The following is a 16,130-nucleotide window of genomic DNA, read 5'->3' on the forward strand; positions in this document are numbered from 1 at the left end:
TTTTTTTTTAGTTTATTTTTAAAGTCAGTTCATAATGCAAAAACTGAATATTTCCAATGTGTTGCAAAATTAATTGATTATGAAATGACTTTTCAGTTGTTTTTCAATTGCAGCTCTCCAGAAGACAATAGCATCATTATCCAGCTCATTTCACTTCCAGCTTTTGTTCTCATTTGATAGTGTCAGTTTAGTGAAATCAGTAATATCTTCTGTATATTAATTGTCTTTTAAATTGGATTTAAAGCAACAGGGAAAAAGCAAACAAACATGTAGACATCACCATCCTTCCAGTTGATTGATTACATCAGGAATACATTAGGCAGTAGTATTTTACATTTCTTGCACTGTATGTGTGTAGAGTTTGTCAAATTAAGGCGGAAATCTAGAATAAGAGTGGAAAGGGTTAAAAATATGTATTGAAATGGATTGCCAGACGCAAATAGATAAAAGTGTAATAAAACAGACATTTAAGGTCCATTAGTCTGAAAAAAGAAAACCTTGTGAAAAACCAGTGCATGAAAAAAAAAAAAAGTTTGTGCTTGCTACTGCTTTGCCTAAACCAATAATTCTGAAATATAAAACACGAACAGTCTGCAACCTGGAACAAGACGGTCCAGAGTTAATCCTGTCTTAAAATTGACCCAGGGTTAACATCTTGAAGTGTGAAAAGCCCATTGGTAGCCTAACCTTGGCAGAAGCTGAGGTGCCCCGGTGTGCCCTCCCACAAGGGGCGTTATGTACGGCGGCCGTGAAACCCGACACCCGGCGCTCTCCACAGCTGCTCTCCAAACTACTATTTAAAAAAGGAGAAACTTCCACTCCTGACTCCTCAAACCCCCCAAGCACCAAACATCCAGTAGCTGCTGTAGCCGTTGCCAACCCGGCATAAATGCCTACAGCACCCGGGCAGGACCGGACAGAATCGCCCGCGGATTATTCCCGTCGCTCCACGGGAGGGATTTATGGTGGTGTCGCGCAGCAGACCGGTGGGAGATCGCGCTCATTCCGCACCACGGTTTATCCGATGCATGAGACGACGGCTCGCACTTTCGGGCAGCGACGCAGTCACGCAGATTAACGGATCAGGATTTTGACTGCCGGGACAAATGAATACAAATGAATTTAGCGACCCGAAGGAGAGTCCGCAGAACCTCTCGTCTGGTGGCAAAGTAAGTTTCAGTTTTACCTCAGCTCAGGTACCAACAGTCACGCAGGTCGGCCGCCTCCGTTCGCCGGTAACCCCGGGGACAAAGAGCGCTTGGTGGCTGGATGTTTGCGCAGGGCGCGCTGGTTTGTGTGTGTTGGTGCCGGGTGAATGGGCGCTTGTTCGTGCGCGCCGCTCTACCTGTGTAGCTTGGCCAGCGTTCAGAACTGAACAGAAACAGATCTTTAACTGAAAGGGTCCAGGTGTACCAGCAGAGATGTGCAAGAGCCAGCTCTTTACCATCATTACGCGCAGGCGGCATAGGTTTCTTGAGAGGTGCAAGAACTCCAAGGTCAGTTTAATATAAACCTTTTGCGCACAGGCATAGAGCATAAGGTCTTAACTGTCTGTGGATCAGGTCTTTGGGTTCATTTCTAACTTTAGTGAGGAGCAGTTTACGTAGGAAGCGTGGTCGCTGTTTTCTTTCTTTTTCCTTTTTTTTAGTAAATGGTCCCGACTCTTATGAACGATTCAGGTTCCTTTATGATTCCATTTAATTTTTAATACATTTGAGAAATAAATTGAATCACTGTTTAATGACATTATTTCAGATTTATATTCTTTTTCATTTTAGTGTTGCATACATTCCAATATTTCTTTTTACTATATATTGACATAAATAACCTACCTGATAACATTAAATGCATGCATTCATTTAAAAACATCAGCAAGTTCTACAAAATTGATAATGTTTTTGTTAATCTACGCGTTGTCTTTAACCTTTTAACAATCGGTCCGTGTTTAGTTCAACGAGTCCAACAGTGATTTACGATTCATTCTAATTAATTCAGCGACCGCTTCAATAGATTCAAGTGTTTTTGATTCACTTTAATGAACCGACTCGTAGCCTGTGATTCGTTGAATCGGACTACACTGGTCGCGCTGTTGATTCAGAATCGGTGTAACGTCAGAGTAGTTTATTTGGTTAATGTCGTGAACATCATTCGGTTCCTGTGTTTTTTAGCACGAGGGAAACGCGCTCTAGGTTCTTGACTGTTGAGTATTTGAGGCGCTCGTGGAAACATGGAATTCTTGGACGGTTTTTTTGGACACCTCGGTTCAAAATAGGCTCACTGTGCTTGTGTGTGTGTGTACGTGTGTATTTGCCACTGAGCATCACAGTGCAAACCGCACAGTGACGCTAAACAAACAAGACTTCCGTTCCTCACACCCACAACTGTGACAAAAGTGAATGAATGAAACAACTTGTTCAGAGGTCATAGAATAGCTGACAGGACAGCCAGATGAGAATCAAATTGGGATTCCAGGAACGTTCCCAATTGTAACGTTCCAGGAAGGGTTTATGCTACGTTCTATTATAGAACGTTCGCGACTAGTTAGGCTATTTATATCATAAACTAAGATTGATGGAACCTATAAGGTTTCTAAGAAACCAGCAAATGTTTCATCAGGTAAAAAATACTCTAGAAGTTATACATATTATAACTGTGCTTGTACTGAAGAGTTTAAAGTGAGCTTTCTGACAACCGTTATACAACATATTTTATGATATCTTCCCAAATGCATTGCTCGAATCTGTTGCAGAAAAGCTAAAAAAAAAAGAGTCTCTTAAAGTGAATGAATAAATGAATGAAAAACGAAACTAGGAGAAAAGGCCACGAGTCAGTCTTGGCCTTGAAGCGCTTGAACAACTTCCAGTAAACTAGACAGTAAACTAAACAGAAATTGCAATGCGGTGATGCTAATCAATTATAGACATAATATGTTTTCCATAAAACGTTATTTTACTATGAAGATGTGCCATACTTTCGCTCAAAGATCTAGTCCCTGAGGTGTAAACCGAAGTGCGCAGTGATACACACAGTAGCTGGTGAACAGGTGTTTGGTGCCATAGCTGTGTGAGTAGGGTATTTTTGCACAGCTGAAACGCTAAATTAACCAATCAACTATCCGTTTCATAATTATTTGTACGGTTCCTCTGGGTTAGTGCATCTTGTGCGGTCTCTTCTGCGCTCTCTACCGCTGTTCGTTTGTTTTCTGACGGCGCTGATCTCTCCTGTGAGCGGCCTGTAACCGGATCGCTCGCGCTTCCGCCACTGTCCGCTAGGGTGCGCCCTACAGTGCACCAACTCACGACCTGACCCGAATATATATATAAATATATAATCATTTAGGAGCATCTATGTGAGAGATGTGTTCTCATTTCCTACATATATACATAAATACGTCCGGATTTTAACACAAACTTGTATTTTGCATCTAAATGTTAAAGAAAAATCCAGAGAGAGGGTGTTGTAGAGCAGGGGTCAGGTTCTTCCTCATCAATGTTCATCACTGTGTGCCGAACGGAAGGAATTTTCCACTCCTCTATTACTGAAGCAAGAGAGAGAAAGAGAAGGGTTGTTGTATGCAAGGATGGGGCTTTTTAGTCGTCTGTGTACATGGTGTGTGTGTGAGTTTACACATTTGTGTATATGTGGTTGCTACCATTGAGAAAATTCCACTCACTAAATAACTCTGTAGGCCTGGAAGTGGGAAACCCGAGAGCTCAATGTACTATTAACAGTAAATACACTTTTACTTTAATGCAGTAGACTTCTAATAATCTTATATAATAATTGTATATAATTATAATGAGTATTTATTTGATTTGATTGTTTTTCCAATTGGCAACATCTCCTAATGGAATTTTTTCTGGGTTTTTTCCTCAAAATTATTTTTTTCCCTCAGAGTTACAAGAAATAAAGGCAGAACTGTGAAATTTAAACTCACAGTTTTGACTTTTTTTCTTTCCAAATTAATGAAAAAGGTCAGAATTTTGAGAGATAAATTTAGAATTATGTGAATTAAAAGTCAGAATTGTGAGAGAAATCGTTGCAATGACCTTTTTGTATTTGTATCACATGGAGGTAAAAGGTTTCTATAAGTAATAGTCCCTCAAACTTACACTTGTATTCACTTTCTCTTCTAAATCTGCTTTGGTTATTGGATAATAGCTTGAGTTATTGGATATTTTAGCAACACTGAGGGATGTAAATCTGTCAGTTTTCTCATGCAGGTTTTCATACAACATTTCCTACAAAAAGTTCAGTTATTGCAATATACAAATATTCACTCGCACAGTGTTTATGAGACTCAAGGGATGCTTGACACATACATGAGTCATTTTCTGCAGCACACACACAATAGAAAGAGCACGTTCAGCTGCGACACACACACACACACACACAGATTCTCACTCGTCTGTTTGTGGTGGCTTACTAACTGTGAGGTCAGACTGGCCGGTGTTTCTGCCGTTCTGATTGGCTGAGAAACTCTGCGGCGAGATGCTTCACTTCCTGACTCGGGTACGGGATCCTGGGGGAGTCTAGGACCGTGTGTGTATGTGATAGATAAAAGAGTGTGTGATTTGTGGTCAGCAGGTAATGTTTAAAGCAGCTGTCTCAGTCACACAAATATGTCCGCAGACACGGTGGGGGTTTAGCGCGCCGTCTATGCTGCCAATCATAATTGAAATCCTTCCCCTGCAAGTCACTTCCTCTTTCATGTGCCTGTGAAATCAGAGGTTAGGGTTCAAAGGTCAAAGTTCATCAGGGTCAGTCTAGCAAAAACTACATCTGAGGTTCCTTTGTGGATCCGTCACGCATAAAGTTTATAAGTGGTGTTTGCTACGGTAAACCGATATTAGGCTTTTTTTAACTGCCAGTATTAGATATTTGTGTAGATTATTTTATAAATTACCTTTGCTTTCATCTGACAATCGTTTCATAACTGTTGAATGTATTTTAGCAAATATCGAAATATTTTTTCGTATTGTACACTTCCAACAATAGGTTTGGAATAATTATGTTTTTTTATTCTCTTCTGCTCACCAAAGCTGCCTTTATTTGTTCAGAAATACAGTAAAATTAGTAATATTTTGAAAAAATATTGTGTTTTCAATTTGAATATATTTTAAAATGTAATTAATTCCTGTGATGCAAAGCTGAATTTTCAGCATCATTACTCCAGTCTTCAGTGTCACATGATCCTTCAGAAATCATTCTAATATGCTGATTTGCTGTTAAATGAAAACATTTCTGATTATTATCAATGTTGAAAATAGTTGTGCTGCTTAATTATTTTCAGGCTTTTGATGAATGCAAAGTTCAAAAGAATAGCATTTATTTGAAATGGAAACCTTTTGTAATATAAACATCTTTACACTTCTGATTTATTTAATGCATATTTGCTGAAAAGAATATACATTTTCCAATGGTAGGGTGGCTAGATTCACTGTAGCATCTGAAATGATTCTAGTGTTTTACTATGATTGACTATTTATTAGTTATCGGCTATAACATGAAAATAATCAGTATTGGCCAGAATGTTAATGTTGATGCATCGTTAATATGCTAAGATGATTTTGTAAAATTCTCAACTGTGGGAAATTAATTTTATTTTGTCCACATTGTGTAACCGCAATTAAACTCTCTTCTAAATGTATACACTTGTGTACATATTTTGACCATTTTCCAAAAGAAAGAAAAGAAACAGGCAGCACAATGTTTTCATTGACTATAAACATGGAAATACATTTAACTGGCCGGCATCATCCATCGGTTTGATGGTTCGCTCCACTCGCTCCGGAAAGATGGTGTTGCCAGTAAAATTTTCCACTTCTTTGGGTTGAGGCCAGTGCAAGAAGCCTGAAATGTGTACCTCCATTGTAATGATGATGTTTTGACAAGTGGCTTCTGTTATGTAAAGGTCTGATTCAACATTTAACTCTGCTAGCCGCAAAAATCGTGGAAATTCAAATGAGTAACTTTGCCTTTCTCTGTGTGTCCCTAGGAGAGCTCTTCTTCTGTGTATTCTACTTTACTGTACTTCTTTCGGATTCAGCCAAGTACTCTTTGAAGGTAAGATATGAAACAAAAATGACTTTTATGTTTATGAAAATGCTAAATTTGTTTGCGTATGTGTGATTGCAATGGAAATGGTAGATTTTTGAGGCCACTGAATTATTGCACAATAATAAAGTGTCATGTTCTTGCACTTTCCGCTAAGTTTGGAAAATTTTACAACATTAAACTTTAAACCTTGATTCATGAAACTCAAACACCCTCCCTCACATACGTATGAGTTTCCTTACCTGACTTTTACATTTTCTTTTGCCAAATGTCTCTCAGTTCCAAGCACTTTTTCCTCAGTAAAGCATGTTCTATAACCCATTTTACATGAACGAGTGTGTGTGTGTGTGTGTGTGTGTGTGTGTGTGTGTGTGTGTGTGTGTGTGTGTGTGTGTGTGTGTGTGTGAGTGCATGTCTGTTTTATAGAAAAAAAATGACATCATGTTCCCACTTGAGTGCTGATTCATGCTGATCTCTAGACAGTAAGACAGACAGACATATGAAAAGGCCTGGGATTAAAGTTATGATAAATGTACTAAATCAAACCAAAGATCACAGGCATTAAGATCCATTCACATGACAGCAACAAGAGTTTACTGAGTTCATCAGTTGGCTTGGCCCATTTTAAATTACAATAAATAAATAAATAATATAATGTATATTATATTATATATTATATAGCCTATAGTTTTAGTATATTTATATTAAAAAAAATTTGATTGTCCAACAACAAAATTTTTCATGGTGCATATCACAGTGCATTTTTGGGTTTGCCTAATAATTATGCTGAATACCTGTTTTTTATTTTTTTTTACTTTTTTATTTTTTTTGAGCTAGTCACCTTAGCTGTAAATGCCATGTGACTAATTACACCAACAAATTACGACCCTGATTAGCTGATGACAGCACAGTAACATGCACCACTGATAGTCCTTCACGGTTTTGCTGACTATTGATTCATGATATTGATGTGAAACACAAACACACGTTCATTTACGCAATCAAATGCATCATTCAGACAGTGTTCTATTGTGTGAATGAAGTAGTTTCTGCTGCTGTTCTCATACGCTTGGCTCAGTCCTGGCCTCGTGAAGCCAAACGCTGACCCAAGTGAAACACACATGCACAAGTTCACTGTGATAAGTTCACAAATTTTCCTTGTCAATAGCCAGTTTTTAGCAGTAGAGTTCTGGCATCAGACATGCAGCTGTTAACTCTTTGCTTCGTTTTAGCCTCGGAGGATGTTTTCCTGCTGGAATTTAACACACATGGCACAAAACTGAATTAGCGCATTAAAATGATGTAATGCGAAGTCATGGATCTCCTCAAGATGCCATGAAATCAAAATGAAAGTTTTATGGCTTTAATGTGTTCATCTGTGTTAGTCATCTAGATGCTATATATATATATATATATATATATATATATATATATGTGTGTGTGTGTGTGTGTGTGTGTGTGTGTGTGTGTGTGTGTGTGTGTGTGTGTGTGTATTTATTTATGTTTGTGTCTAATTATATTGTGTGTGTATTTATGTTAAAATGTTAAATGTATACTTTATATTTTATTTTTCATTTATCATATTATATAACTCCAAATGTAAAAGCGTATATGTGTGTATTAAGGTGTCTTTTGCTTTGTGCTGCAGATGTGGACGTGTTGCAGCGGTTGGCTCTGCGTGCTGAGCTCGGTTCTCGCACCGTTCCCGCTGGCGTCATCTCCCTCCACTCTGGAGTCATCCTCACCACACGGGCACGAGTTACCACGGCAACACGGAGCGTGTTCCCACCAGAACTCTTCTGGAACTGCACTATCATCCTGAGCGTACGATCTCACCGCTTAAACTCAGCATTTCTCTTTTCCGTCCTATCGGGGAAACGGATTCAGCTCGGGCTGGAAATTTCACCCGGCAAGCTCACGCTTCACACCGGCCCTGTGAATGCCGCAGTCTTCCCATACAACCTCCACGATGGGCGCTGGCATCATTTAGCCTTCGTTTTAAATGGCCAATCAGTGACCCTACACTCTCCCTGCTCGGAGAGCGATGGGGGAGTTACGCAGAAACTCCTTGTACTTCCCGAACGCCTGAACCCTCGCGGGACCTTCCGCTTGGGCGGCACCAGCGCTTTGCTTCCAGGTGCGGTACCCTTCGAGGGCGCAGTTTGCCAGTTTGACGTGGTGCCCTCAGCACAAGCGCAGCAGAACTACTGCAGCGCCATCCGCAGGCAGTGCAGAGAAAATGACACCTACAGGCCAGTGCCTCCAGCTCTACTTCCCCTCCCGTCCCGACACGCCCCACCACTATTGGCCCACACGTTACCACCTAATCGCACTTTCACTTTCACTCCCACTAATTTCCTTTGGACATCCATAAATGGCGCACGAGGGTCTTCTGCAGTGAGAACGAGCGACGGTGTACCACCTAAACCCACGTCTACCACACCTCCACCCCTTTCCTTGATGCAAACTGGACTTGAAACTCCTTTATCTTGGGGATATTTAAATTCTGTCACCCCCAAATCTACTCTCAGGACACCCAAAAGCAGCAAGCCGACTGCCTCAAAGCCTGGAGCGGTCTGGCTTACCCCTACAAAACCAGCTGGATCCAAACCCACTCCAGGAAAAACGTCTCCAAAGCTTAGTGCAACTAAGCCTTCCGGACCAAAGCCCACAATTGCTCGACCTACTTCTTCCAAACCTGGAAGTTCAAAAACAACTGGTCCCAAACCTACGCCGCCAAAACCTTCCAAACCAGCAACTGTAAAACCCACGGTAAAGAAACCAACCCTTGCACCAAAGCCCACCAAGATCAACCCAACGAAGAACAGTTCTACTGGTGCTCAACCTGTCAATCCTAAAAAGAAACACAATGGCATTCTCAAACCGTTATCCGGCCCAGAACCGACCGCGCCCAAAAGACCATCTCCAACTAATAAAAAGCCACTCCAGCTCAAAACAAGCACCCAACGCTCACCCCAAACCACACTCCCAACCCCAAAATCCACTGCTGCCCCAAACACTACACCCAAAAAAATCCTTCCGACACCCAAATCCACACCGTTCACCACCGATGCACCAAACAAACCACCAAAAACTCTGGAGACCCCCAAAGTCATTCTTGAAAAGCCGAAAACACCTGTCACACCAAGCACTCCAAGGTTTGCCGTCCAATCTGTGACTCTCCCAGCTTTCAATGATTTCCAGAGCTTTGAGGCAGAGCCCACATACTTTTCGCTTCTGGTTGGACCGCCGGGACAAAAAGGAGATCCTGGGAAAATGGTGAGAGAGCTGCATTGTTTGTGTCTATATGTGTTCGATTAATTTCAATTTGTTGCTAAAAATGGGCACATGAGGAGATATAAATACTCACGCCAACCATATTGACACGTATATAAAAATGTAAAGGATATCTTTTTGGCAATATCAGATTCAGTTACATGTGGAGCAAGATTTTTGACCAATGAAATTTCTCTGTGGGCGGGACTATCTTGCATGGTACCGTACCAATATGAATCCAGCAGACTGACTAAATTTCCCATGGTTTCCTAATGGTTTCCCTAAAGTTTTGCTGGTTGCCATCATCAGGACAAAAAATCTGATTAACATGGAAAAGATAGTTTTATCACTTCTCATGCCTAGTTATGATGTTTTAAAAGGGACCATGTGCATATTGATTAATGAGGTGTTATTTTTACTTGCAGCAATAAGAACTATATATACAATGCATGAAAAATTAAAAAATATATGATTGCTGGATTTATATTGATATAGACTGGTTACACAAACACAGTTCTGCAGTTTTAAGGTGGATCAAATGCTCCTTAAAGGATGTAAACGGCTCAATATTGCTTGTATTTTTGTGTCATTATTATCAATTTTGGGTCAAAAATGTGTTGGTAATAGCTGTATAGTTTGCACATGCATTCATCCTTCTCTCATGTTAGTGTTTTCTTAAAAGCCGTTGAGCGATGTGCTTTTAAAGCTGGGTCAAAGGTCAGGGGAAGTAGTGAACATTTTATCAGTCACTCAGACACTCAAACAGAACTTTACAAGCAGGCAATCCCATTCCATCCATGGAAAACTAAGCATGGGATTTCAATCAGATCAATCAGAAACCACCTTCTTTTAGAGACCGAATTTCAAAAGCAACCTCCTGACCTGTGACCCAAAAACAAATAAAGATAAGTGAGTTATTGCAAGTCATGTGTTAAATGTGAGCCAGCCGTATTTAAACAGTAGGACTGCGACGTCTTTAAAGTCCTGTAGATGCAACAATAGCAAATTTCAAGCAAATCTCTTTAGTTAACAAGGATGTTCAAAGTTAGTGATGACATCATACTCAGACTCTCTAGAGGGCATTTTCCAAAATAGCTGACTAAACTTGACAAAACGGCCCACATGTTGAACAATGACCCATTTTATCTTGTGTCTGTTTATGTCTGCATATCACTGAGGTTACCTTTGTGTAATTTGGTGGGATCACAGATATGTGTGTGTGTAGCAGCCAAGAGAATGTTCTCTGTCATTACCGCAGGATAATTACCCAGAACCCCAGTCATCCACCATAAAGACACGTTCAGCAGGTACTTGACTAAAATGGCAGGAACACACCCGGCGATTGCACACACCTTCTTAGTCTGCAATTATTTACAGCCCCGAGCTGCAGTGCACCGTTTACTTGAAGATAATGAGCTGTAGCCACTATCTTTAGCATTACTTAAATGTACAATAACCCCAAAAAACAGTGTTTAGCGTCACGCTCACAAGCTCTGTTCAGAATGAATGCTACTGCTTACTAAATACTGTGCAGTATGTGCTTTTAACTGCCTACTAATTTTTTAAATTAGCATGAAACAGGGTCAAATAGTGGTATGCTGTTGTTGTCACTACTGTGTGTTGCAGTGCTATTTTTTTAGTGTTATTTATATTTTATTAATATTAACTTTCAATTTTATTTTAGTGTAATGTTTAGTAATTTTGTTTGTGTATTGTGCTTTTTTGTTTTTAGATTTTTTTTTTAATATTACTATTTTTATATTTACTTTTATTATTAGATTTTGTGATTTTCTTTTATATTAGTTTAGGATTAAATTATTTTTAGTTTAATTTAAATTTCCAGTTAATAGTTTTAGTGTTTCAAATAATTTTTTTGTATATTAATATTAAATCGAATATTTTTAATATTTTATTTCAGTTTTAGTTTTTATTTTATTTTATTTTAGTGCTTCAACTTAAACCTTTTTCACTTAGTTGCGAAGGCAACATTTAATTTAGTTTGTCATCATTTTGTCATTTTATTTCCATTTTTTTTTTCAGTTAATAAAAATGTCTCTAATAGTTCTATTAGTTAACAATACTAACCCTGAAGTGTTGCATATTTCTAAGTTACTTAGCTTTTTCACCTAAAATTATTTCAGCATTTTTCAATTAAGTATTAATATTTCATTTCTTTCATTTCAATTTCAATCCACTTCATTTCAATTAATAAAAAGCCATTTAATATTTTTCATTTTAGTTAACGACAGTAACCCTGGTATGTTGCATAAGTAATTTAGCGAGTGGTGTTCGGTTATAAGTTACTTTGCATTTTTCATCCAAAAGTACCCTAAATTTTCTCAATTAATTAATAATTCAAGGAAAAATATAGATAGTGCTGCTTGTGTTATTTCAGATTGATTCAGCACACTGTAAATGGAAGTTGCATTGCTTTGTGAGATGCAGTAGCAAATGTCGAAGGTCATGTGTGTCATACTGTGCACAAAGTACTGCGTACTGCAAACTCAGGTAGCACAGTTTGAAAGCACTGTTGCATGATGGGAGTATCTGGGTGTTCATTCAGGACGGGGCGGTTGGAGGGTTGTGGGGTTCTGTGTGTACATGTATGTGGGTGAGAAAGCCCCATCCCCCGCCTCCATCAACAGAGCCATAGTTCTAGAGCTCTGAGATTCTTAACATAAACACACAGCAGCTCACTCACACACTCATCTCCTCAATGAAGGCTTTCATCCTGTGCCGCGTGGCACTGCGCTGGGGGTGCAGGACAGAAAACCCAACTGACCCTCTGTTTCAACAACTATGCTGATACATATGATACCGCTTCAGCCATAGAGCTGGGAGAAATTACCGGATAACCATGATATTTTTAGACATTTGATGATATTTGATATGTAAAGTATGTTTATGCTCTGAAAAAAAGGTGGTGCTTTTTTTGTAACAAACAGCCTTTGCTGGCATGTAAATTAAAATGTTTAATTTTTGTTACTAAAATACTGAAATACAGAAAACAATCATCAAGAAATAGCATTCATAACCTATTTTACTTTTATGTGATGTTTTTATGTTATGTAATATCATTTTTGTATATAATTTCCGAGTATGTTCATTTCAAGTATTTTGCTAAAATATTATGAAGACAAATTAATTTTACTAATATATTTTAGGAATGGTTATTTATTTTATAGATTAATTATATTATAAAATAAATGAATATTATAAATTATATTATTATAATTAAATATATTTGATTTATGAAAATAAAATATCAGTACATTTATTTATATTTATAAAATATATTTTTAAATATAATTACATATTTTACAATAATAAATGTTAATTTTATAAATATTTATTTTAAAAATAATTTATATAAGTCATAAAATAATAATTTTTTATAAATACACATTTTTGTCAAAATACTTTGTGAATATTTAATAAATAAATTATATTAATAAGTAAAATATTATACATTTATTAATTATTTTGTAAACATAATAATTTTTTATAAATTAATATTTTTATTATTTTAAATTTATTAATTATTTTGTAAACAATTTATTAATAAATATTTATTAGTAAAGTATTCACAAAATAAGTGAATATTTGATATTTATAAAATAATATATATATATATATTTTAATTAAAAATATATTTTCAGAAACAATAATATCATATCTGTTTTTTTTTTTTATTTATTTTTCAGAAAAATGAAAATTGATTCTCTGTAAAGATGACTGAAATGAAACTTCAAAATAAATAATTGATTCTGTGTTTTGTATTTATTTACTGAAATGAACCATTCAAAAGATAAGAGACTATATTGGTTTATTTATTATGTTATTTTTTTATTATCTTAGCACTGTAGGATTGTGGGATTGGTACATACCCTCAAAGCTAGAGAAAAGGACCACAGGGATCTTTTCATAAACACACACTGCATACACACACACACACACACACAACTCTCTCTCTCTCTCTCTCTCTCTCACACACACACACACACACACACACACAGTGGGATTCAGGATCTACAGGTCTTCTGTAAGTCTATAGCTCATTATCAGAAAAAGGAAATTCCCTCGAATGACTTCCTGTTTCCTCTTTGCTGTTTAGTTTTTAAACAGAGCCCTGCAGCACTGTTAGCACACTTGTGCAGTGAGTGTGTTTGATTCATAAGAGCACTCTTGTGTTTCATAGGGAATCCCGGGACCTCCAGGGAAACCAGGGCAGCCAGGGGCGAGAGGACCTCGGGTGAGTGTGTGTTAGACTAAAAGAGCCATTGACCTTTGACCTCAGGTATAAACAGGAAGTGTGTAAAATGCAGGGCCACACAGTGTCCGCTCCAGTGTGTTTGTGCTTTATTGTTTCTCTTTAGTGAGTGTATCTGTGTTTTGTCTGGTCAGCAGGTCGAACTGACCTCAGAACAATACACAAACCGCCGCTCTGGATCTGTCTTGACTAACTCACTGTCACACTCATTCATTTGCTCTTTCTTATTCCTATTTATCTATTTTTTAAATTTTTGTGTATTTAATGAAATATTAATTGAGCTACAATATCATCACTACAAATGCACATCATTTTGAAGCATTAAGAATTGCAGTGATAATAATAGTTAATAATGATAGCATATTATTAATATATTAACAATTATTCATCAGCAATTAATATATTAATAAATGAAATGTTACTTACTTTGTAATTCTAAATATTTATCACACATTCTGTGGATGTTAATAAATAATTTGTTAATGTCTAATGTATTACTTGCAGTCCCTGGGCAGGATGTAATATAAAATTTAACAAAAAATAAATAAATAAATAAATAAATAATAATAATAATATGTGCACCATATCACGTTATATTCCATATAAATTTTTATTTATATTTTAAGAAATTCTTATTTTATTAATATGCATATTTATAAAATATATCATAAATTGATTTATTTAAGCAATGTTATACATAGTATATATTAAAACATTAAATATTATTTTATACTTATAAATGTTTATAAAAATCTTGTGAATATTTATTATATAAATAATTTATTATAATAAAAATGTCCCTGGGCAGGATGATGTTATATAAAAGGTACAGCAGTATAATACAATAAAAAAAAAAAGACAATACAATTAGATAGATTAGATAGATGTACATGCAGTATATCACACATTATATTCCATATAAAAATTCAGAGCAGTGATCACTTAATTGATTATTCTTAAGCCATATTTTAAGTGTAATAAAAATAAATGGCAAAAATAAATGTTTGGTATCCTCTAAGGCGAGTAGGTACTAAATTCCATCTTTCCACTGTATTTGAAGTATTTTAGAGTATTTTACATGGATGATTTGTCATTTTTGGGTGGTCTATTCCTTTGACCGAAGAGTTCTTGTGAGGAATCATCTAGCTCAGTCAAACACAGAGAGCCATGGAGCCATGAGACTTTGTTTGAACTTTGACCTTTGTTGACAAAATGGCAAGACTTTGTTTGGATTTTTTAGTTTGTTTAGTGAATGTGTAGTGTGGTTGAATTGTAGTGTGTGTGTGTGTGGGTGTGTGTGTGTGTGTGTGTGTGTGTGTGCTAAATATTTTAGAGAATGTGTTATAAAGTCTGACTGCTAGGCTTTGTTCAGCCGGCACCCTTTTCATGTTAAATGTGTATGTTATTTGTGTGTGTGTGTGTGTGTGTGTGTGTTTGCTTGTTTGAACAAAGAAGTCTTTCAGTAAAGTCAGCCTGCACTGTTTGAGCTTTCTTTGCACTCTCCTCAATCTTTGATTTTTCCTAGTGCATGGCTAAGAAGCCTCCTATTGTCACCAAGTCTGCATTTATGTGCCCTAAAATACAGTAAAACTATTAATATTTTGAAATATTATTATAATTTGAAATAACTGGTTTCCATTTGGATATATTTTAAATTGTAATTTATTTCTGTAATGCAAAGCTGAATTCCAGTCTTCAGTGTCACATGATCCTTCAGAAATCATTCTAATATGCTGATTTGCTGCTCAAGAAATTTATTTGTGTATTTTTTAGATTGTTTTTAGTCTTCAGTGTCACATGTAGTGGAAACGGTGTACACACCCCCCCCCCAGGATTCTTTGATAAAATAGAAAGTTCAGAATTTATTTGTAGAAATCTTTGTATTATTACTGTCACATCAGTTCGAGTCCATCTTTGTATTATCACTGTCACTTTTGATCAGTTTAGTCCATCTTTGTATTATCATCTTTCGAGGGGATCCATATTCACTCCTTATATATGAATAAATAGTAATGTAAAACATTTTTTTTAGCCAAATTTTGAATGTTTATTGATTTAGACAGTTTGGTTAAAATAATTTAGTGAATCACATTGTCTGGGTGCAAATCAGAGACTTGGTTCTTTTTATTCTTGTGTGTTTAATATTATATTAGCAACAAGGTTCTTTTTTTTACGCAACAACATAATATTTAATATTTCATCAATATTCAGTATATCACACAGCCCTAATATAAATACACACACACTATTGTTTTTTTTTAGTTGATTTTATTTTTTTTTGTTTTGGTGTTATTTATAGACTGCTTCCCTCCAATGACACCCATTGACCTTGACTCTCACCGTGACCTCTGACCTCAGATCGGAAGTCGTTTAAAATAAGAACAAGGTCAGGGTCGCATGAAAGGTCAAAGTCAAATGGAGTTAAGAACTGACTTCAATCTCAGTTTCTGAAAATTTCTTCAATCTTCAGTTTCATCTCAGATCCATTCACTTTAAACTAAAAACTCATAATGCCCAAAACATACTT

The 16,130-nt window shown here is 36.6% G+C and overlaps 1 protein-coding gene across 1 annotated transcript in view; it reads left to right on the forward strand.

Annotated features, from left to right (window-relative positions):
- Positions 1 to 732: 732 nt before the first annotated feature.
- LOC109104229 (collagen alpha-1(XXVII) chain A-like) overlaps positions 733 to 16,130 on the forward strand; it is a 56,388-nt gene continuing 40,990 nt past the window's right edge. The window contains exons 1-4 of the mRNA XM_042747841.1: positions 733 to 1,169; positions 5,999 to 6,066; positions 7,706 to 9,336; positions 13,532 to 13,585. Of these exons, the coding sequence (XP_042603775.1) occupies positions 1,117 to 1,169; positions 5,999 to 6,066; positions 7,706 to 9,336; positions 13,532 to 13,585 (1,806 nt within the window). The 5' untranslated portion in view covers positions 733 to 1,116. The remainder of the gene's footprint in view (positions 1,170 to 5,998; positions 6,067 to 7,705; positions 9,337 to 13,531; positions 13,586 to 16,130) is intronic.

This window comes from Cyprinus carpio, chromosome B21, assembly GCF_018340385.1.
Source record: "Cyprinus carpio isolate SPL01 chromosome B21, ASM1834038v1, whole genome shotgun sequence".
In the NCBI taxonomy this organism is placed as follows: Eukaryota; Metazoa; Chordata; class Actinopteri; order Cypriniformes; family Cyprinidae; genus Cyprinus; species Cyprinus carpio.